Source organism: Ranitomeya imitator, chromosome 9 (assembly GCF_032444005.1).
Source record: "Ranitomeya imitator isolate aRanImi1 chromosome 9, aRanImi1.pri, whole genome shotgun sequence".
Lineage (NCBI taxonomy): Eukaryota > Metazoa > Chordata > Amphibia > Anura > Dendrobatidae > Ranitomeya > Ranitomeya imitator.
The window spans coordinates 119,975,624-119,996,785 of NC_091290.1; the positions used below are offsets into that span (position 1 = coordinate 119,975,624).

Consider the following 21,162-nt stretch of genomic DNA (forward strand, 5'->3'; position numbering starts at 1 on the left):
CTTCTTGGGTTAGTTTTGATTCAGAAGGAATAGAAGAAAGGCGTTCCAGCTCCTTTAAAAATTTCAAAAACTTTATTTCTCCATTAAAATGCGAAACAGCAATCCTTGCCTTAGTGCGAAAATGTGAGTGCAGAGTACATGCGACGCGTTTCGATCTAAATGATCGTACTCAATGCATCTCTGGGGTTAAAAATGTATGAATTTGGAAGCAAAATATGACCTAATGCAATAAGAAGTTTTTTTTTTTTTTTAAAGGAAATCCGTCAGCAGTTTTGTCATGTAATCTGAGATCATCATTATGTAGGGGCAGAGACCCTTATTCCAGTGATGTGCCACTTACAGGGCTGTTTCAATACAATCGGTTTTATTAGCAGGAGATTATCACTGCAGGACTAGGTGTCTCCTTCCATCTAGTCCTGCTGCTCTGTGTAGCCCCGCCCCCACCAATGATTGGGAGCTTTCTGTCAATGCACACAGAAAGCAGCCAATCAGTGGTGAGGGTGGGGTTATACACATCTAAGTATTCAGAGCACTGCTACATCTGCAGCAGAGATCTGTATCAAAATATCTGTATCCAGCCCAGTAAGTGACGCATCGCTGGAATCGTGCTCTCTGTCCCTACATCATGCTGCTCTCAGATTACACAAGCACCTGCTGATATATTGCCTTTAAACAGATTTTCCAAATGAAAAAGGTCTTTTAAAAAGAAAATAGTAGTAAGGATAGTAGAAAAATATAAATGTAAAGAATAAAAAAACAATTTACATATTAATAAATACCATACCAACAAGAAATTAGTAAAAGATAGAGTTGGTGCAAATTAATAATCTGCGACAGCTAGACAGGAACCCCAAGAGCCGCCTGCCATGTCCCAGAATCCCCAGATCCTCTTTTGATCAGCCGACCTGGCGTAATGATGTCATGTATACGTTACATCACGCTAGGCCAGCTAATCAGAAGAACAGCCCTGGACCCCGGTGGCTGGAGGCGGCTGTCACGGCTCCTGTCTGATAGCCACGGACTTCTGATGTGGTTGATGGGCCGTGTTCTGTCAATCAATTTGCACCAACTATAGGGAGGAAGAAGAAAAAAATATATGCTTGTGTACCTTTTTTTTTTGGATTATAAGACGCTCCAGATTATAAGACGCACCCCAAATTTTGAGGCGAAAAATAAGAAATTTTTTTTTTTAATAAAATGGTGGCGCTTCTTATGATCCATGCGTCTTATTACTTACCGGGGGTGGTGGGTTCGGTGAAGCGGGGTCGCTGCAGGAGGAGGCAGGAGTGGGGTGATGCTGCAGGCCGCAGGCTAGGATGAGGGGGGCTCCGATGTGCGGCACGCTGGTGCAGAGGTCTTGTGCTGCTGCCGGGTGTCTCCGGGTCCCAGCGGTGCTGCGTGGGTGTCCGGCGCTCAGATCTCATCTCTCAAGATCTTGGTCCCGAGATCACCATCTACGCATGCGCTGCCCCCGGCGGCGGCCATATTCCCAGAGTCCACCGCACACGCACAGGGAACCATGGAATTACCGGGGCCCGACCTGTTGCAAAATGTCGGCAGAGCCCCGGGCAGCGCCGGACACCCACGCAGCACTGCTGGGCACCGAAGACACCCACAGCACCGGCCAGCAACCGCCAGGCACCCGGAGACACCCCCTCGTCCCAGCCTGCGGCTTACACCTACGGTATCAGTAAGGCATGTACTCTTTGCAAGACACCCCCCCCATTCCCCCCCCCCCACAACTTTGGGGGAAAAGCGAAAAATATGGTACATTATAAATATATATTATGCTATATATATGTTCACACTGCTCTAAAAATAAAGGGAACACATGAAAACACAATGTAACTCCAAGTCAATCACCCTTCTGTGAAATCAACCTGTCCAGTTATGAAGCATCACTGACTGTGAATACATTTCTGCTGCTGTTGTGGAAATGAAACAGACAACAGGTAGAAATGATAGGAAATTAGCAAGACAACCCCTATAAAGGAGTGATTCTGCAGGGGGTGACCACAGACCATTTTTCTGTTCTCATCCTTTTTGGCTATTGTTTTGGTCACTTTTGCATTTTGTCATTGCTCTCACCCCTGTTGTGAATTCTGTTGTCGAACTCCCTCCTGTGGTTGTGAATGGTACTTCGGCGAGTTCTGTCTATGGGCTCACTCTGGTGGCTTTGAGTGAAGCTGCTGCTTCTGAGGTTCCTTGCACAGGTGGCGTGGGTTATCCTTTGGTTGGCTGCTCTATTTAACTCCTCTCAGATCGTTTCTCCATGCCAGCTGTCAATGTTTTTGCATTCGTTCAGTTCGCTCCTGGATCTCTCTGGCGACCTGCCTTCTCCTGCAGAAGCTAAGTTCCTTATAGTCTTATTTTGTTCTGTTTTCTTGTCCAGCTGGTTTTCATGATTTTGTCTTGCTAGCTGGAAGCTCTGGAATGCAGGTTGGCCCCTCCGCACCGTGAGTCGGTGCGGAGGTCTTTTTTGCACACTCTGCGTGGTCTTTTGTAGGTTTTTTTGCTGATCGCAAAGTTACCTTTCCTATCCTCTGTCTATTTAGTAAGTCTGGCCTCCCTTTGCTGAAACCTGTTTCATCTCTGCGCTTGTGACTTTCATCTTACTCACAGTCAATATATGTGGGGGGCTTCCTTTACCTTTGGGGAATTTCTCTGAGGCAAGGTAGGCTTTATTTTCTATCTCTAGGGCTAGATAGTTCTTAGGCTGTGACGAGGTGCCTAGGTCTGGTCAGGAGCGCTCCACGGCTATTTTTAGTGTGTGTGATAGGATTAGGGCTTGCGGTCAGCAGAGCTTCCACATCCCAGAGCTCGTCCTGTATGAGGTTTAACTATCAGGTCATTCCGGGTGCTCCTAACCACCAGGTCATAACACACCCCTAGAGGTACAGTAGCATGAGGCGTTGTCTACAACCCACAGAAGTTGCTCAGGTAGTGCAGCTCATCCAGGAAGGCACATCTATGCGAGCTGTGGCAAGAAGGGTAGCTGTTTGCCAGTACAGTGTCCAGAGCATGGAGCGAATACCAGGAGACAGGCATATACACCAGGAGAAATGGAGGGGGCCATAGGAGGGCAACAACCCGGTGGGACAGCTACCTCCTCCTTTGTGTAAGGAGGGACAGGAGGCGAGGTACCCAAGCCCTGCAAAATGACCTCCAGCAGGTTACTAACATCCATGTGTCTGCACAAACTGTCAGAAACAGACTCCATGAGGGTGGTACGAGAGCCCAAGGTCCATAAGTGGGTGTTGTGCTTACAGGGCGATTGACATTTGCCAGAGAACACCAAGATTGGCAGATTTGACATTGGTGCCCTGTGCTCTTCACGGAAGAGAGCAGGTTCACACTGAGCACGGGACATGAGTCTGGAGACGCCGTGGAGAATGTTCTGCTGCCTGCATCATCCGCCAGCATTACAGGCAATGGGTCAGTAAAGGTGTGGGTGGCATTTCTGTGGAGGACAGCACAGCTCTCCATGTGCTAGCCATGGGTACCCTGACTGCCATTAGGTACCGAGATGACATCCTCAGACCCATAGTGAGTCCATATGCTGGTGCGGTTGGCCCTGGGTTCCTCCTAATGCAGGATAATGCCAGACCTCATGTGGCTGGAGTGTGTCAGCAGTTCCTGCAAGATGAAGGCATTGAAGCTATGGACCGGCCCGCCCGTTCACAAGACCAACATCACGTTGCACCACAGACTGTCCAGGAGTTGGCGGATGCTTTAGTCCAGGTCTGGGAGGAGATCCCTCAGGAGACCATCCGCCGCCTCATCAGGAGCATGCCCAGGAGTTGTTGGGAGGTCATACAGGCACGTGGAGGCCACACACACTACTGAGCATCATTTCCTTGTCTGGATGCATTTCCACTGAAGTTGGATCAGCCTGCAATTTGATTTTCCACTTTGATTTTGAGCATCATTCCAAATCCAGACCTCCATAGGATATTAATTGTGATTTAAATTTTTCATTTTATGATTTATTGGTCTCAACGCATTCCACTATGTAATGAATAAAGATTTGTAACTGGAATATTTCATTCAGTGATATCTAGGATGTGGTAGTTTAGTGCTCCCTTTATATTTTTGAGCAGTGTCTATATATTTATATTTTTTTGTAATAAAGGAGGGATATTATGGTATTTACTGCTAGTATTTTCTTTGCTTTTACATTTAGTGTTCACTTAATATACATATTATTACTATGATATATTACCTAATTCGTATATGCTATAGTTTTAAAAGTATAAAATATACATTATATATATCGTTTTAGTATGATATAATTTTATGTATATATTTTTTTTCTCCCCATCATGGACATTCAGTGTAACCTTGCGGTGGTTACGGACGCACAGGAACGGGCACGGGCCAAGAATACAAGTCATTAGATGCTGTAGTCAGCGCCTGGCTGCCGCCTCTGCCGGTGTGTCTGGTACCGGACCTCTCCTTACTGGCAGTACATCGTTAGGACATTCTTCTGGTTTCCTCTAACTAATAGAACTGGTGGTCTCAGGTCTTGAGACAGGGTCTCGAGCCAGGCCATGTATAGCGAGCTCGGACATTTATCTTTTCTTGCAATGGGCATCGTTCTAAGAAGAAAAAAAAAAGAGAAAAAATTAGAAAACATTACGCATTTATTTTGCTGTAAATGGAAAGTGTTTTTTTTTCAGCATGAAAACAGTGCAGAAAATAAGATGATTTAAGTGGCGAAAAAAGCTTAAATTGTATTTTTTGACACCTTGAAAACTTTAATTTTCCATTGATGGAGCTGTGATACTGTATATTGATATCATTTTGGAGTATATACAATGTTTTGGTCACTTTATACTGCATTTTTTGAGGGGAGATGTGGTAACCAAAGGGCACAAATTGAGGAATTTCAATTACCGTATTTTTCGGACTAGAAGTCGCACTTTTTCCCCAAACAAATTGTGAGGAAAATGGGGGGTGTGCCTTATAGGTGGAATGCAGGCTTACCGGTTGGTTGTGGCAGTAGTGTGGTGGCGGCAGAGGTGCGGGGATGATGAGGCGTGGTGAGTGGTATGGCGTGAGCAGGAGTCCCTTCCACAGGTGAGGTGACGCCGCGGCCCGGTATTCAAGGCGAGTAGCAGAGCCGGGTGAATCACGGCTTTCTCGGTGGCGGCGGCCATCTTCCTGAGGCCGCGCGTGCGCAGATTGAGTTCTCTGCTTCCTGGGGCTTCAGGAAAATGGCTATCAGCATGGGTTTATGAGAAATCGCTCCTGTCAAACCAATCTAATCAGTTTTTATGAAGAGGTAAGCTATAGGCTGGACCACGGTGAGTCATTGGACGTGGTATATCTCGATTTTTCCAAAGCGTTTGATACCGTGCCGCACAAGAGGTTGGTACACAAAATGAGAATGCTTGGTCTGGGGGAAAATGTGTGTAAATGGGTTAGTAACTGGCTTAGTGATAGAAAGCAGAGGGTGGTTATAAATGGTATAGTCTCTAACTGGGTCGCTGTGACCAGTGGGGTACCGCAGGGGTCAGTATTGGGACCTGTTCTCTTCAACATATTCATTAATGATCTGGTAGAAGGTTTACACAGTAAAATATCGATATTTGCAGATGATACAAAACTATGTAAAGCAGTTAATACAAGAGAAGATAGTATTCTGCTACAGATGGATCTGGATAAGTTGGAAACTTGGGCTGAAAGGTGGCAGATGAGGTTTAACAATGATAAATGTAAGGTTATACACATGGGAAGAGGGAATCAATATCACCATTACACACTGAATGGGAAACCACTGGGTAAATCTGACAGGGAGAAGGACTTGGGGATCCTAGTTAATGATAAACTTACCTGGAGCAGCCAGTGCCAGGCAGCAGCTGCCAAGGCAAACAGGATCATGGGGTGCATTAAAAGAGGTCTGGATACACATGATGAGAGCATTATACTGCCTCTGTACAAATCCCTAGTTAGACCGCACATGGAGTACTGTGTCCAGTTTTGGGCACCGGTGCTCAGGAAGGATATAATGGAACTAGAGAGAGTACAAAGGAGGGCAACAAAATTAATAAAGGGGATGGGAGAACTACAATACCCAGATAGATTAGCGAAATTAGGATTATTTAGTCTAGAAAAAAGACGACTGAGGGGCGATCTAATAACCATGTATAAGTATATAAGGGGACAATACATATATCTCGCTGAGGATCTGTTTATACCAAGGAAGGTGACGGGCACAAGGGGGCATTCTTTGCGTCTGGAGGAGAGAAGGTTTTTCCACCAACATAAAAGAGGATTCTTTACTGTTAGGGCAGTGAGAATCAGGAATCGCTTGCCTGAGGAGGTGGTGATGGCGAACTCAGTCGAGGGGTTCAAGAGAGGCCTGGATGTCTTCCTGGAGCAGAACAATATTGTATCATACAATTATTAGGTTCTGTAGAAGGACGTAGATCTGGGGATTTATTATGATGGAATATAGGCTGAACTGGATGGACAAATGTCTTTTTTCGGCCTTACTAACTATGTTACTATGTTACTATGTACCGACCACCGCACCTCAGGATCACCTCACCTCTGCTGCCACCATGCCTCCCGTGACCCTGCTCTGCCACCGCTAGCCCTCAGGTAAGATACCTTAAATTCGGACAATAAGACGGACCCCCATCTTATAAAAAAATCTTTTTTTCTGCAATTTTCACCCCAAATTTGGGGTGCGTCTTATGGTCTGAAATATACGGTATGTTTTTCCCTTTTTCAAGCTTTTATGCTTTTTTTTACATTTTTAATTACATTTAAACTTTTTTTTTTGTTTGAATATACTTTCTCTTTTTAGTTCTTAGTGAAACCTGCGATTGTCTGATTGCTTGATCAGTGCTGCTGAATATAGTCATGGCCGAAGGTGTTGGCACCCTTGAAATTGTTCCAGGAAATGAAGTATTTCTCCCAGAAAATTATTGCAATTATACATGTTTTGTTATACACATGTTTATTTCCTTTGTGTGTACTGGCACAACACAAAAACGGGGGAAAAAAAAAGCAAAAATTGGACATAATTTCACACAAAGCCCCCAAAATGGGGCACACTAAATTGTTGGCACCCTCAACTTAATATTTGGTTGCACACCCTTTGGAATAAACTGCAATCAATTACTTCCTATAACCATCAAAAAGCTTCTTACACCTCTCAGCTGGAATTTTGGCCATGACTGCATATAGTAAATTTAACAATCACCTTTGGAGAACAGTCACGGACCAGTCCTCAGGTTGGGCTTCATAGGAGGATTAAGATGGCGACGATTCAGCAGGTAGGTCCCAGTTAGCATGGAATCCTATTGGCCACTTATATGCCAAAGTCAGTGATTGACAGCAGCATTTAAATGGTTAAACAGCAGCGATCGGTGCAAGATAGTGGCAGATTCCATCTGTGTAACACATCTGGCACCTGCCATTGTTTATGTTGCAGGCTCAGTTCCTGAGTCCGCTCCACACACCTGTACCAGACATGGGGTTAATTGAACACTAAGTTTGTAAATTAATGTCTTAATTACTTAAGAAATATATTGTCCTCTCTGTTTATTATTCTGAATCATTTTTGCATTATCCTGAAACAATCGGACATTAACAAAAAGGATCATTTTTTGTGCATTTTCTGTATTTAACTCTGCCTTTTGGGTATATACAAGCCACCCGGCCTCAGGTACTGAATGGCACAGAGTCCCATGCGCAGTGATGTTTGATTTTCCTCTGCACCGTTTGTCTTCCATCTTTGTTTGCGGAGTCTTACAAGTCTCAGCACTGACGTTAGCGTCTCCGTTCTCAAACCACAGCTTTGTTTTGGCACCTTATAGAATGAGCTCCAGATGGCGGTGTGTGTTCTCCTGCACCTTGGGGGTCCATCATCTCAAAAATAAGAAAACTAATAGCTCGCAAAACCAGAAGCCATAAACGTATCACAGTCTTTCCTTTACCTCCATCTGCAAAATCAGTGTCCAGAAATTCTTGTTTTCATTTTACAAGTTATGTCCACACAATCACAGCAAGTTTTTTTTTTTGTTGGAGGTGGAAAAAGGTTTTCAAAAAGAATCCACTCCCGGAAACTTTTTTTTTCCTAAAGTAGTTTTTTTTAAACATTTTCTTTGACCCCGTCAAGACAAAAAGGCTGAAAAACACAAATCTGACACTACCTCAAAGTAATATGCCACTTTTTTTTTCTCCACAGTGACATTTTCAAAAAGTAATTGGAATAAAAAAACAAAAACTGTTCATATGACAAGTTTTTATGTTCAGAGGTTTTTTTTATAAAGGAGTTTTTGGAGCAGAAACTCTCCAAATCCTTATAAAAAATCTGGAGCATCCCCTCAGTTTCTGCTCCAAAAACTCAAGTCTGTGCATACCCGATTCTCTATTGAATCAGATTCCGAAAGTATTTGAAGCATTTCTACAATCAGCGTCAAAAACCCCTCTTTGAACCTGGCCTAGGGCTCTGTTCACACGGAGTTCTGTGGATCCTACCATATTGACCTATAATGGGGTCCTTTGTGGTGTCTGCCATTTTTACAGAAAGAAGAGCACGGTGTGCCCCCAATGCTAATACTCTATACTCACACAACGATCAGTGCAGCATCCCGGGAGTAATCCAGCAGGATCTCGTTCAGTCGGACTTGTCTCAAAGACTATAAAATAACATAGAGAAGTTATTTTAAAGACGTGCGGCCATCTTTCAGACTTTTTTTTCTGGTTACTTAAATACCGTACATGTGAAGAATTCTTGCAATTAGGTTGCATTTTTACACTTGGATTTTTTTTATTTTTTACATGTATTGCTTATCCCTAGAATTTCCTGCCCACAAAAGCCTCCTGCCTGGATTCTATTGCTCCCCCCACACAGACGATGTGATTGTATTCCGACCTTAGCCCTGTTTTTCTTGATTTCCTCATCTGATATCTTCCATGGACAGTCGCGTCTCATCTCGTTTACCAGGAACTCCTCTTTAAAGCCGTCATTCAGCATGTATGGCGCAATGAGATCATCGAACCGCTTCACGCTGTCGACAGAGATCAATATTTTATCTTATTGTTGTGTAGAATCAAATGACAAATGCTAAACCTCATCTTCGGCTATGCTCACATTACCTGGCCCAGGTAACGAAGGCTGATCATACTGAGACTTAAGCACTTTAGATTGTTGTTGGCTGGACTAGTTCGGCTGATCGCTGGGCTGGCAGCTGATGTGCCCGACTCTCCCATACACAGGAGCGCTCCTGTGTTCTCTATGAAAGAGCCACTGCTAGGCATCTCTGGCGGGGGCTTATCCCGTCAATAAAAATGGGAATCATCAGTCCAAAATGGACATGCCAGATCCTAATTTCCCCGGACAATAATCGTTCAGGGTTCACTATACACTTTAGACTGACAGCCAAACCCATCAATATCATCTAGTGTTTATTGGGGGCTTTGGGGTGCAAGATTATTGTGAGCGAGCCTTCCTGCGAATAATCGGGCATTGTTAAACAATCACTCAAAGAGTGATAAAAACGCCTGTCCATAGTGTGAAATGATTTGTAAGCTTGTTCTCGGCAGCACATCGTCCTGTGCTGCCAAGAACAATGATAGTCTATGCACATAGGAGAATTGCATTAATGACAGACACGCATTTGATCTGTCTTAAAGAGGACCTTTCACCAAATTATTCATGTTGAACTGTGGCTACTGAGCAGAATAAAACTCTGAGGTGGAGAAATTAGCAAAGCATTTGTCACCTAATGAGTTAAATAAAAAAAATGTAATACGTGCAAGGGGGTGTTCTTGGACAGTTTTCACTGGGGGAGTGTATTTCTTCTCCCTGTATGATGCTGACCAATCATAAGCAAGCACAGCAGAAAAAGAACACGCCCCCGCTGTAGCTTAGAGCAGGTTAATCACTTTGCAGTAAGGACATAGCAGCGTGTCATTACTGTACATCTCACATAGGAGAAGTCCGGAACAGGCAGGTTACTCCTGTGTGAGATTTAATGACAGCCCTGATCTCACTGCAGGGCGATTACAAGTTGAGCACAACAGACATAAGTGGGATCACATCTCACACACTGAGACACTTGCTCTCAGCTATGATGGGGGCTTGTTCTCATTTTCTTTAAGTGTTGCTGCCTGCTTATGATTGGTCAGCATCATACAGGGAGAAGGACCCCCCCCCCCCCAGTGAAATCTCTCTGATAACGCCCACTTGGACCATGTATAGGGATAACTTCCAAATGGTCCCTTTAAAGGAGGGGTGAATCGGGCGTTGACAAATCATACCAGTACCATCATACTCAGCAATGATGCGCTCTTCATATTGGGCTCAGAGCACAACCATTACATATGAGCCAGGTATAATGTTTCTAAACATCACAGACATATATATTGGCAAAATACTTTTCTCTATCGCCTTTCATTGGGGGACACAGGAACCATGGGTGTATGCTGCTGCCACTAGGAGGCTGACACTATGCAAATAAAAAAGTTAGCTCCTCCTCTGCAGTGTACACCCCACCGACAGGAAGTAGGATATTCAGTTTAGCTTAGTGTCAGTAGGAGGTGGACACGGGTCTTTCATTAGACCCTTATCTACCTCAATGTGCGTCGTTTCTTTTCAGATTTTCTGGAGGGATACAGGGTGAACAGTCACACCTGTAGTCCCACAATACGGACTATGAGTACGGCGTGTACTGCCACCCCGTATCCTCATAGATCCCCCACCAGGACCAAGATCCTAGCACACAAGCGTGCTTAGAAGTCCGGTCCTGGCTCCGTCCCCCACCCACTCACCCACCAGAGCCTGTCGGTTGGAGGAGACGAGGACGTCCATCAGCTCCCTGGACGTCTGATATTTTCCCACAGAATGAGGTTAGTAAGGACGGCGTGGGATTTTTTAGGTGAGTATTCCAAAGTACCTCTGGGTCCTTCATCAGTTCCAGGGTAGTCATTTGGGGGTCCCTTGGGATTTTTTCCAGGCTGTATTGACCTGGTTGACATTTTCTCATGGGGCGGGGGTCGTCGCCCCATTAGCGTGGCAGCCGCGCTGTTCTTGGCCTTACAGGCGGCCACGCTGCCTTTTTCCCCCGCACTGTGCTCTGTCCCGATGCGGTGGCCGTGCGGCAGCCTCTGCCTTTTTTCCCCCTGCGGCTGCACTGTTTCTGTCCTGGCGCGGCGGCCTTATGGTAGCCGCACCGATTTCCTTGCGGCCGCACTATTCTTTTCTGACACGGCGTGGCCGCCTCACTGGCAGCCGCGCCGCTTTCTCCTGCGGCCGCACCGCTTTCTTCTGGTGCGGCGGCTTTGCAGGCACCGCCGCCGCTTCCTCCTACGGCCGCACTGTGCCCTTTTACCATGGCACGGCGGCCTTGCAGGAAACCGCGCCGCTTCACCCGCCGCCGCGGCCCTTCCCGGCGGCCGCCGGCCTTAAATTTAGGCCCCGGCTTCTTCCGGGGCCTACTTCCGGCGCTGCATCTCCTCCCACTTCCTTTCCCTCGGGCGGGCTTTTCTCCCGCCCGACTATTATCGGCAAGCTCCGCCCACCGCCGCCATCTTGGTGCTCCTGGCCTGGCGGTTAAGCCCCGCCCACCACTCCCAGGCAGCCACAGATGCTTATTTCAGTGCCAGGAACGTTTTTCTTTGCACATCCTAAGAGTGCAAATTCCTGGCATCCTCGCATCTCCCCACTGCTGTTCTTCAGACCTGCAGCAAGTTTCGGACAAGAGTGCCCCAGATGTGTCTGCCTGTTCTCCTAGGGGCTATCGTTCCTGAGGAGCATCTTCAAGGCCGTGCAACCTTCCATCTGGATCCCGCAGTGTCTGCCGTGAGTACCTTTGCACCGCAGTTTGTCTCAATCCCCGGTCCCCTAGTCTTCTGACATTTACCTCAGGGGCCCATTCGGTCTAATTTTAAGGAAGGTCACTCCCGACCTCCTACTTTTTCCTGTGCCTGTGCCTTAGTGAAACACTTTCAGGGTGCGTCTTGTAACCGCAAGCTTCCCTCAGACAGGCCTGCAGCAACCCACATTATGTTCACCACCCAAGACCCCCCCTGCTGCTCCGCCTCAGAGCGAAGTCCCCACCCCAGGCTGGGCCTCCCCTCTGTCTCTATCAATAGCGGATCTCACACGGGTGTCCCAGACCCTTGTGTCCGTGCTCGATCGGTTGCCCCTGCAGACTTCCGCAGTAGCCAGCGGGTCGCAAGAAGCTCCGTCCGAGTCTTCCAATACAGGCCGTGAAAGATCCAGACAGGAACGCTGGTCTGAGTTCTCTCCTCGGTCCATCTCGCCCCACGGTCCTTCTCTGTGGTCGACTTCCCCCTGATCCTCCTCCCTCCCCCCCCCCCCGAGTAAGGCGAGGTTTTTCTCTGATGCGCCTTCGGAGGATAATTTGGGGCCGGAGTCTAACCAAATCATAACATGAGGGATATGGTTCAAGGCCTCATTGGAGCGTCCAATCTGACCTGTGGCATCAAAGATTCCTCGACGGAACCCGCAGATCAGGCGGTTTCGTTTAGGGTACGTTCACATTTGCGGTTTGCGCCGCAGCGTCGCCGCCGCAACAAAACGCATGCGTCGTGCGGCCCTATCTTTAACATTGGCGCCGCATGGGGCCGCATGTGCATGCGTTGTGTTGCGTTTTACGCCGCATGCGGCGTTAGGGCGCACCTGTCTGGGCGCGCCAAACGCAACATGTTGGATTTTTTGTGCGGCGCCGACCTTTTAAAAAACGCATGCGTCGTGCGGCCCTATCTTTAACAATGGGGCCGCATGTGCATGCGTTTTGCTGCGTTTTTGTTTGCGTTGTGCGTTGCGGCGACGACGCTGCGGCGCACAACGCAAATGTGAACTTAGACTTAGACGGTCTAAATTACCTCCCAAGGGATTCGCTCCTCATCCTGAATCGAGGAGCTTCTGGCCAGAGAAAGAGCGAATTCGACCAGACGTTCTCACAGAGACAAGCGTCTTGGAGTCTCATATCTCTTTCCTCCGGACCTCATCGCCAACCGGAATGAGAGGCGTTAGAGAACGACCTCTCCCTCTGTGGATCCGCCGCTGCTAGACTTGCCACCAACACAGTCTTCACGCTGTCCGGTGGGGAGACTCTGACAGATTCCATCGATAGGATCATGGAATCCTTCGTGAATTCGACTTTCGAAGCTGCCGCATCATCTCTATGCCCGGCTTTCGCTTCCACTTGGGTTTCGAAGTCTGTATCCGAAGGGGCTAAACAACTCCGTTGGGGCATTCAGGCCGGAGCTCCACCAGACTGGATGGCGGAAGTTTCCACCCAGATTACTCACGCCGGGGAATAATTTGTTCCCTGGACGTCGCGTCTTCAGTACAGTAATGTTGTTGCCAGCCGTCACTCTGTTTGGCTCGAGTCATCAAAGAAGTCCCTTACGGGCCTGCCTTTTTCAAGGATCACGTCTTTTCGGTTCCAAGCTGGACCAAATTACTAAGGAAGCCACTGGCGGCACCAGTTCTCTTCCTAGGCGGCAACTTCGGTCCTTTCGGCTTTTCTCGTCGCTTTGCAGCATCAGATTCCTTTTTCGCAACAGCAGAGGCCTCAGGCACGTTAAGAGAAGAAGGTATTCTTTGACTCACTCCTTCCTGGCGTTCCCTCTACTTCTAAGGTGGATTCTCCAGGTCCAGGACTGGAAGTTCCACCTAGGCATGACCCACGACTAGACTCCAGCCCATTTCCCAGGCTGGGCAGCCGTCTCCTGTTCCTCATGGACGTCTGGGTCTCCTCAGTAGAGGACGCATGGGCCAGGGAACTTGTATCCTCTGGATACAAAATAGATTCATTTCACGGCCCTGGGATCGTTTTCTTTGAATCCCAACCTCCAAGAGACCCCGCTCTAGTCCCGGGTTTCTTTACAGCCATTGTTTCCCTCCTTAAATCCGGGGTAATCGTTCCCGTCCCAGAACAGGAACGGTTCAAATCTCTTTGTACTGAAAGAGGACTACACGGTTCGTCCCAGTCCGGATCTCAAATTGCTTAACGGGAAGTCTCGTCTTGAAACACTTCAGGATGATATTCCCTCATTCAGTAATCGCTTCCATGGAGGCTCAGGAATTTCGGTTTCAGGCTCCCGAAAGTCTATCAATCTTCCCCGACGCTCTAGCCGTTGCGGGTGGCTCATCAATAGGAAGAAGTTCCGTCTTGTTCGGCGCCTCGTATCTCTGGGCATGTTCTTCGTCACTTGTCTCACAGGGGGACACGTCTGTCTTCTCCCTGCATCGTCCGATCCGGCTTTCTCCCGGGTCAAACGGTTCCTCGACTGGTGGCTGAGGTCAGTTCTCTTATCCCAGAGCAGATCCTTCACAGCATATCCTTTCTTCCAGTTCCCTGGCAGGTGGTGACGACGGACGCCAGCCTGCTCGGCGTGGGGCTTTGTCACCTGTTCTTTTCAGGGTTGTTGGTCGGCGCAGGAGTCCTCTCTACCGATCAATGTCCTCGAGTTCCGGATCATCTTTCTGTCTTTCACTGGATAAGGATTCTCAGCAGCCTGCCAATTCGAATCCAGACAGACAATGACACAGCAGTGGCATATGTCAACCTCCAGGGGTGGACTCTGAGTTCTCTGGCCTCTGCCGAGATCCCAGGATCCTCCTCTGGACAAAGGCTACGGTCCTGGTGAGATCCGCAGCGCATGTCCCCGGCGTGGACTATTAGGCCGCCGACTTCCTCGGCTGCGAGGGCCTCGCGGCAGTGGAATGGTCCTTACTTCAGGAGGTCTCCTACCTGATTGCTCTTCGATGGGGGACTCCAGAGGTGGACCTCACGGCGTCCCGAGTGAACAGGAATGTCCCTCGGGTCGTCCCAAGGTCCCGCGATTATCTCGCAGTGGTGTTTACTCTTTGGCCATTCCTTGGTCGCAGTTCGTGCTCCCCTATCGGTTCCCACCCCTTCCCTTGCTTTCCAAGCTGTCGAAAAAGAAGGGGTGCCGGGCATTCTGATCGTCCCGGATTGGCCCAGGAGGTCTTGGTTTGCGGACATCGTCAATCTTCTCGCGGACGCCCCTGGTGCCTTCCAGACAGACCCGATCTGCTGTCCCACGGTCCGATCTGCCACCCGAATTATCAGTCGCTCAGTTTAACGGCGTGGTTGTGGACACCACAGTTCTAAGAGTGTCCGGCCTTTCGGCCCGGATGAGTCACACTATAATCCAGGCTAGGAAGCCTTCGTCTTCCAGGATCTACTATCGTACCTGGAAGGCTTACTTTCGTTGGTGCAAGTCCAACCGCTTTTCACCTATGTCTTTTTCCCTGCCTTCCATTTGGTTTTCCTTCAGGCAGGACTGGATTCGGGCTTCACTCTTAGTTCCCTAAAGGACCAGGTTCCTGCGCTCTTCTTCCCTTTGAGAAGATGTTATCTTCTCAGCCGCAGGTTAAGACCTTCCTTCAAGGAGTAGCCCATTCTGTCTCTCCGTACAGGGCCTCTGTGGATTCATGGGATCTAAAGGTTGTGCTGGTCGTTCTTGGGGGTTCCCCCCTCTGAGCCTCTCAGGGAGTTTTCCATGTCAGTTCTATCTGGGAAGGTGGCTTTTCTCAGGTCCATCACTTCGATCTTCCGCATTTTCAAATTGGCGGCCATTTCTTGCCGATCTCCTTTCTTGATTTTCCACCAGGACAAGGTGGTCCCAGGCCTCCGCCTTCCTTCCTTCACAAGGTGGTTTTCACCTTTCCACCTCAACGAGGACACCGTTCTACCTTCCTTTTGTCCAGTTCCGATTCAGCCTCTGGAGCAATCGTTGAACAGGCTGGACCTCGTCAGGGCAGTGAGGATCTCCCTTGCTAGCACGGCTGCTTTCCGAAAGCTGGATTCTCTTTTCGCCATCCCTGATGGTGCGTGTGAACGCCTGCCGGATTCCAAGGCGACTATTGCTTGCTGGATCAGGATTCCAAGGCGACTATTGCTTGCTGGATCAGAACGGCAATTTTGGAAGCTTACCGGGTCAAGAACAGAGTGCCCCTCCAGAGAGAAAGGCTCACTCTACCCGGGCAGTCGGCGCTTCCTGTGCGGTACGTCACAGGGCTTTCACCGACGGCTTCGCAAAGCGGCAACCTGGTCTTCCATCCACACGTTTCGCTGAACTTTACAAGGTCCATACCTATGCTTCGGCGAACGCCAGCCTGGGCAGAAGGATCCTGCAGGCGGCAGTGGTGAGTCCTCGGACCTGATGAAAGTCTGTTTTTCCCACCCCAGGGACTGCTTTGGGACGTCCCATGGTTCCTGTGTCCCCCAATGAAAGGCGATAGAGAAAACAGGATTTTTGGTTGCTTACCGTAAAATCTGTTTCTCGGAGCCTTCATTGGGGGACACAGCTCCCTCCCAAGTTGAACAGCTTTGTTTACTGTTTACGTTTGAGTTCTTTGAACACTCTTTGAGTGTTTGAAACTGTTAATCTGTGGAGCGCCATGGAATTTGTTGGCGCTATATATAAAGTTTATTATTATTGTTATATTATTCTTTCTCCTTTACACGTTGCTTCTCCTACTGCTTTCTCACTAACTGAATATCCTACTTCCTGTCGGTAGGGTGTACACTGCAGAGGAGGAGCTAACTTTTTTATTTGCATAGTGTCAGCCTCCTAGTGGCAGCAGCATACACCCATGGTTCCTGTGTCCCCCAATGAAGGCTCCGAGAAACAGATTTTACGGTAAGCAACCAAAAATCCTGTTTTTTCCTCTTTTTGGACACAGGTTCACAAAGTTCTTACTGTTCAGGCCGGGGTTTCTGGTTGATATCTGGCAGTACATGCACCTCGTGAAATCCAATTCTGAACTTACTCAACAAGGAGATCATCCTGTAAGAAAAAGATTCCACCGCTGAGAAACAGAATATGGGAAAAATCTGTTCATGGTATTCTCTATAGGCTAGGATTGCCCGAAGGCAAAACAGTGGCAGGATTTGGACCTCTGATGACCTGCCAATTGATGACCCATCCTAAGGAGAAGATCAATATCCTAAGAAAACCCCTTTAAATCAAATATTTTTCGGTATATGGCAACCCCAGGCATACCGGCAGCTCATACGGGACATAGTATTAGTATATATAAAAAACATAGGGTACTTAGTAAATGTAAAAGTGTAAAACCCATCGCCATTAGGTGTTCCTCAATCGGGACGGTCCTATCATCCACTCTGAGGAGCCTGGGTCCTTGAAATCACTGAGTCCCAGTGGTTAGATCCCCATGGATCAGAAAGTAATCACCTATCCTATAGGTATGGGGCAACTTTTGATCTTGGGAATAACACTTTCACGCACAGGATTTATTCATATTATTACACATTTATTTGCATATAATGCAAATCTCAACGCATCGACCCATTCCATGTTTTACACTCGTGCACTCCTGGTGTATCCGGAGAAGTGTGTGCACAGTTGTACAGTATGATAGAAAATGAGAATCTTACGCTTTGCGCTCTTCGTCCATCCTGTTGATCTGTCCTCCTACAAAAACTCGGATAATAACTTTCTCCCATCTCTTCTTCCTTGTCAGAAGGTAGGGGATCAGCAGAGTCAGCCCTGCCGGAAGAGAAGTCTGTGTTATACCATACCTGTAGTAGGAGAGACCCTAAGGCCAATCCCCAGTGCATTGTAAGCCCTGCCTGGGTTCAGAGACCCTAAGGCCAGTCCCCTGTGCATTGTAAGCCCTTCTTGGGTTCAGAGACCCTAAGGCCAGTCCCCTGTGCATTGTAAGCCCTGCCTGGGTTCAGAGACCCTAAGGCCAGTCCCCTGTGCATTGTAAGCCCTGCCTGGGTTCAGAGACCCTAAGGCCAGTCCCCTGTGCATTGTAAGCCCTGCCTGGGTTCAGAGACCCTAAGGCCAGTCCCCTGTGCATTGTAAGCCCTGCCTGGGTTCAGAGACCCTAAGGCCAGTCCCCTGTGCATTGTAAGCCCTGCCTGGGTTCAGAGACCCTAAGGCCAGTCCCTTGTGCCTTGTAAGCCCTGCCCGGGTTCACGTCATCAATAGGGAACAGGACAGAGGCCATTCCTCCTGATGGCTGAGCGGTGGCACTTTATGGCACCTGTACCTTATAAATCCCCTCTGTCATGGCTGTATTCAGCTTCTGACTTGTCACATGCTTTATGACCGTTGTGAAATTTACATTTTCTCCTTATATAAGTAAAAAAATTGGCCCCATACCTACCTCCATCATCAAAGAGCCAGTAAATATCTATCGTCTTCTTTCCTTGGTTAACCTGGAAAATGGTGCTGGCCTGTTGCTCGACGGTAAGAGCTTCAGGATCCACTGCAAATCGGAAAAAGTACAAGTCAGCATTGCAGAAAATAACCCTACCTGCAAAGATTAGGAACATTTATGTGAACCGATGGCTCGAAGCCTAGAAAATACTGCAGAGGTATGTGCCAAATTTAAAGGGACTTTTCCCAAAATAGTAACGATCATAAAAAAAGCATGCAAGGCTGAGCGGTGGACTCCAGCGGCAGAGGAGACAGATTTATAGGTTTTGTGATGTTACATTTTTAAAGTGGTTTTCCCCATGCAGAAAGACAAACAGTGCTCCCGGGTGAAGGCTTGAGACTCTGACACTGTCCCGATCTCTGAGTGCAGAGGTGACATTGCGTCAACAGCTCTGCAGCCAATCACTGAGCTCAGCAGCTCTGCCGTTGAAGGCCGCATGAACCGCCGAGTTCAGTGACTGGCGGCAACGTTGTCAACATGATGTCACCTTAAACTTGGCCAGCAGCCGACCTAGCAAAAAAGACAGCAGATTGCTTATGGGTGCCTTGATTTCCCAATGTTCGCAGTGAGGTGCTAGTCAAGTCCACTCCGCACCGGTCACTTACATGTTCCTGCAGGCATACCGTCTGCTCCGTTTTCAGCCCCAGTGTTCAGCTTGGATCCCTCCATATGTTGGAACACGGGATTTACTACATAGAACAATACCGGCTCGTTACGACATCTGGTTAATGTCATGGAGCGGTAGACATTTTTGAGCGTGCACTTACTGTGAGCTTGCATGACGCGGGACATGTTCAGACCTTCTTTCATCCTCAGCAGACACAATCCACAGTTAAAGTCAAAAGCATCACTACAAGACAGAAGAATAGAACGAGAGATTGTTTGCAGACCCCAAACCAATGGCGGGCAGAGGCGACAAGTGTAAAGAGCCGGCGTGGTATTCTCCATGAGTAGCAAACACCAGGGAATAACTTTTTTGCTGTGATCAGAGCCAAGCAGGCTTTCCCTGACCTCACGGATGGTGGGGGCCACTTTGATCACTCCCCCTGCAGCCGTGGTGGCCTCGACTTCTTAAATGGTTGCGCTTGTAACTTTGCAATTTCTTATTAAAATCCTCTCTATTTTTCGAAAATGGAGGATTTTTTATTTCCTACATGCAACCTAGGTTACTGGCCACCTCTGTAGTCTATCAGCGGTGGCCAGTCTCCTCGATAAAAAGCACTTACAAGCTCTTTGCTAAATAGCTTTCAAGTGCAGCTCTATCTGTCTGGATTACTGAATTCGGCCAACTGCAGCGCTCCTGTGCTCCTTCGATGCTGCAAAAGTATAGCAAACTTCACTTGCAGCATTGGAGAGGACACAGTCTAGGCCGGTGGCGCAGCCATGACGCTGGTCCAAACTGTCAATCATCTGGAGCGCACAGCTCTATGGCAAGCAAAAAGAAGGGAGGCAAAGGAACGCTGCGCTCCTGAATATAGAAGTTTACAAACCCTCCATTAACGTAGTCACTGCTTTCATTAGAAATGAAAAAAATAATTATACCGACATTAAAATAAAGCATTAAACAAAGCCTATGGGAATCTATGGGATACTAGTGGAAAGTATGAATATCCCCCAGAGTGAGGAAAGCTCTGGTGGCCACTATGGCTAATAGAGAAGGGTCCTGAAATAAAGACCCCTAAACTAAGCATACTGAGAAATGGTATTCTTAAGCCAGACAACTCCTTTAAATTCTAAATCCAGCAACATACAGTACCTATAAAATAAGACAAGTATTTATTTCAGGGCATTGTATGGAAGGGGGCACTGTATGGAAGGGGGCAGTATATGGAAGGGGGCATTGTATGGAAGGGGGCAGTCTATGGAAGGGGGCAGTATATGGAAGGGGGCACTGTAAGGAAGGGGCAGTATATGGAAGAGGGCACTGTAAGGAAGAGGAAAGTATATGGAAGGGGGCACTGTATGGAAGGGGTAGTATATGGAAGGGGGCACTGTATGGAAGGGGTAGTATATGGAAGGGGGCACTGTATGGAAGGAGTAGTATATGGAAGGGGGCACTGTAAGGAAGGGGAAGTATATGGAAGGGGGCACTGTATGGAAGGGGTAGTATATGAAAGGGGGCACTGTATGGAAGGGGCAGTATATGGAAGAGGGCACTGTAAGGAAGGGGCAGTATATGGAGGGGGGCACTAAGGAAGTGGAAGTATATGGAAGGGGGCAATGTATGGAAGGGGTAGTATATGAAAGGGGGCACTGTATGGAAGGGGAAAGTATATGGAAGGGTGCACTGTAAGAAAGGGGCAGTATATGGAAGGGGGCACTGTAAAGAAGGGGCAGTATATGGAAGGGGGCACTGTAAGGAAGGGGAAAGTATATGGAAGGTGGCAGTATATGGAAGGGCACTGTAAGGAAGGTAGTATATGGAAGGGTGCACTGTAAGGAAGGAGTAGTATATGGAAAGGGGCAGGATATGGAAGGGGGCAGTATATGAAAAGGGGCACTGTAAGGAAGGGGAAAGTATATGGAAGGGGGCATTGTAAGGAAGGGGGCAGTATATGGAAAGGGGCACTATAAGGAAGGAGGCACTGTATGGAAGGGGGCACTGTATGGAAGGAGGCAGTATATGGAAGGGGCAATGTAAGGAAGGGGAAAATATATGCAAGGGGGCACTATAAGGAAGGGGAAAGTATATGGAAGGGGGCACTGTAAGGAAGGGAAAAGTATATGGAAAGGGGCACTGTAAGGAATGAGTAGTATATGGAAGGGGGAACTGTAAGGAAGGGGGAAGTATATGGAAGGGGGCACTGTAAGGAAGGAGAAAGTATATGGAAGGGGCACTGTAAGTAAGGGCAGTATATGGAAAGGGGCACTGTATGGAAGGAGGCAGTATATGAAAGGGGGCAATGTAAGGAAGGGGAAAGTATATGGAAGGGGGCACTAAGGAATGAGAA

General features: G+C 47.9%; 1 protein-coding gene across 1 annotated transcript in view; it reads right to left on the bottom strand.

Annotated features, from left to right (window-relative positions):
- Positions 1-4,123: 4,123 nt before the first annotated feature.
- Positions 4,124-21,162, bottom strand: part of SLC12A3 (solute carrier family 12 member 3) — a 36,805-nt gene continuing 19,766 nt past the window's right edge. The window contains exons 19-26 of the mRNA XM_069738748.1: positions 18,979-19,061; positions 18,817-18,900; positions 18,158-18,259; positions 17,421-17,532; positions 16,723-16,809; positions 8,891-9,026; positions 8,587-8,654; positions 4,124-4,598 (exon numbers count right to left, since the gene is read on the bottom strand). Coding sequence (XP_069594849.1) covers positions 4,457-4,598; positions 8,587-8,654; positions 8,891-9,026; positions 16,723-16,809; positions 17,421-17,532; positions 18,158-18,259; positions 18,817-18,900; positions 18,979-19,061 — 814 coding nt within the window. The 3' untranslated portion in view covers positions 4,124-4,456. The remainder of the gene's footprint in view (positions 4,599-8,586; positions 8,655-8,890; positions 9,027-16,722; positions 16,810-17,420; positions 17,533-18,157; positions 18,260-18,816; positions 18,901-18,978; positions 19,062-21,162) is intronic.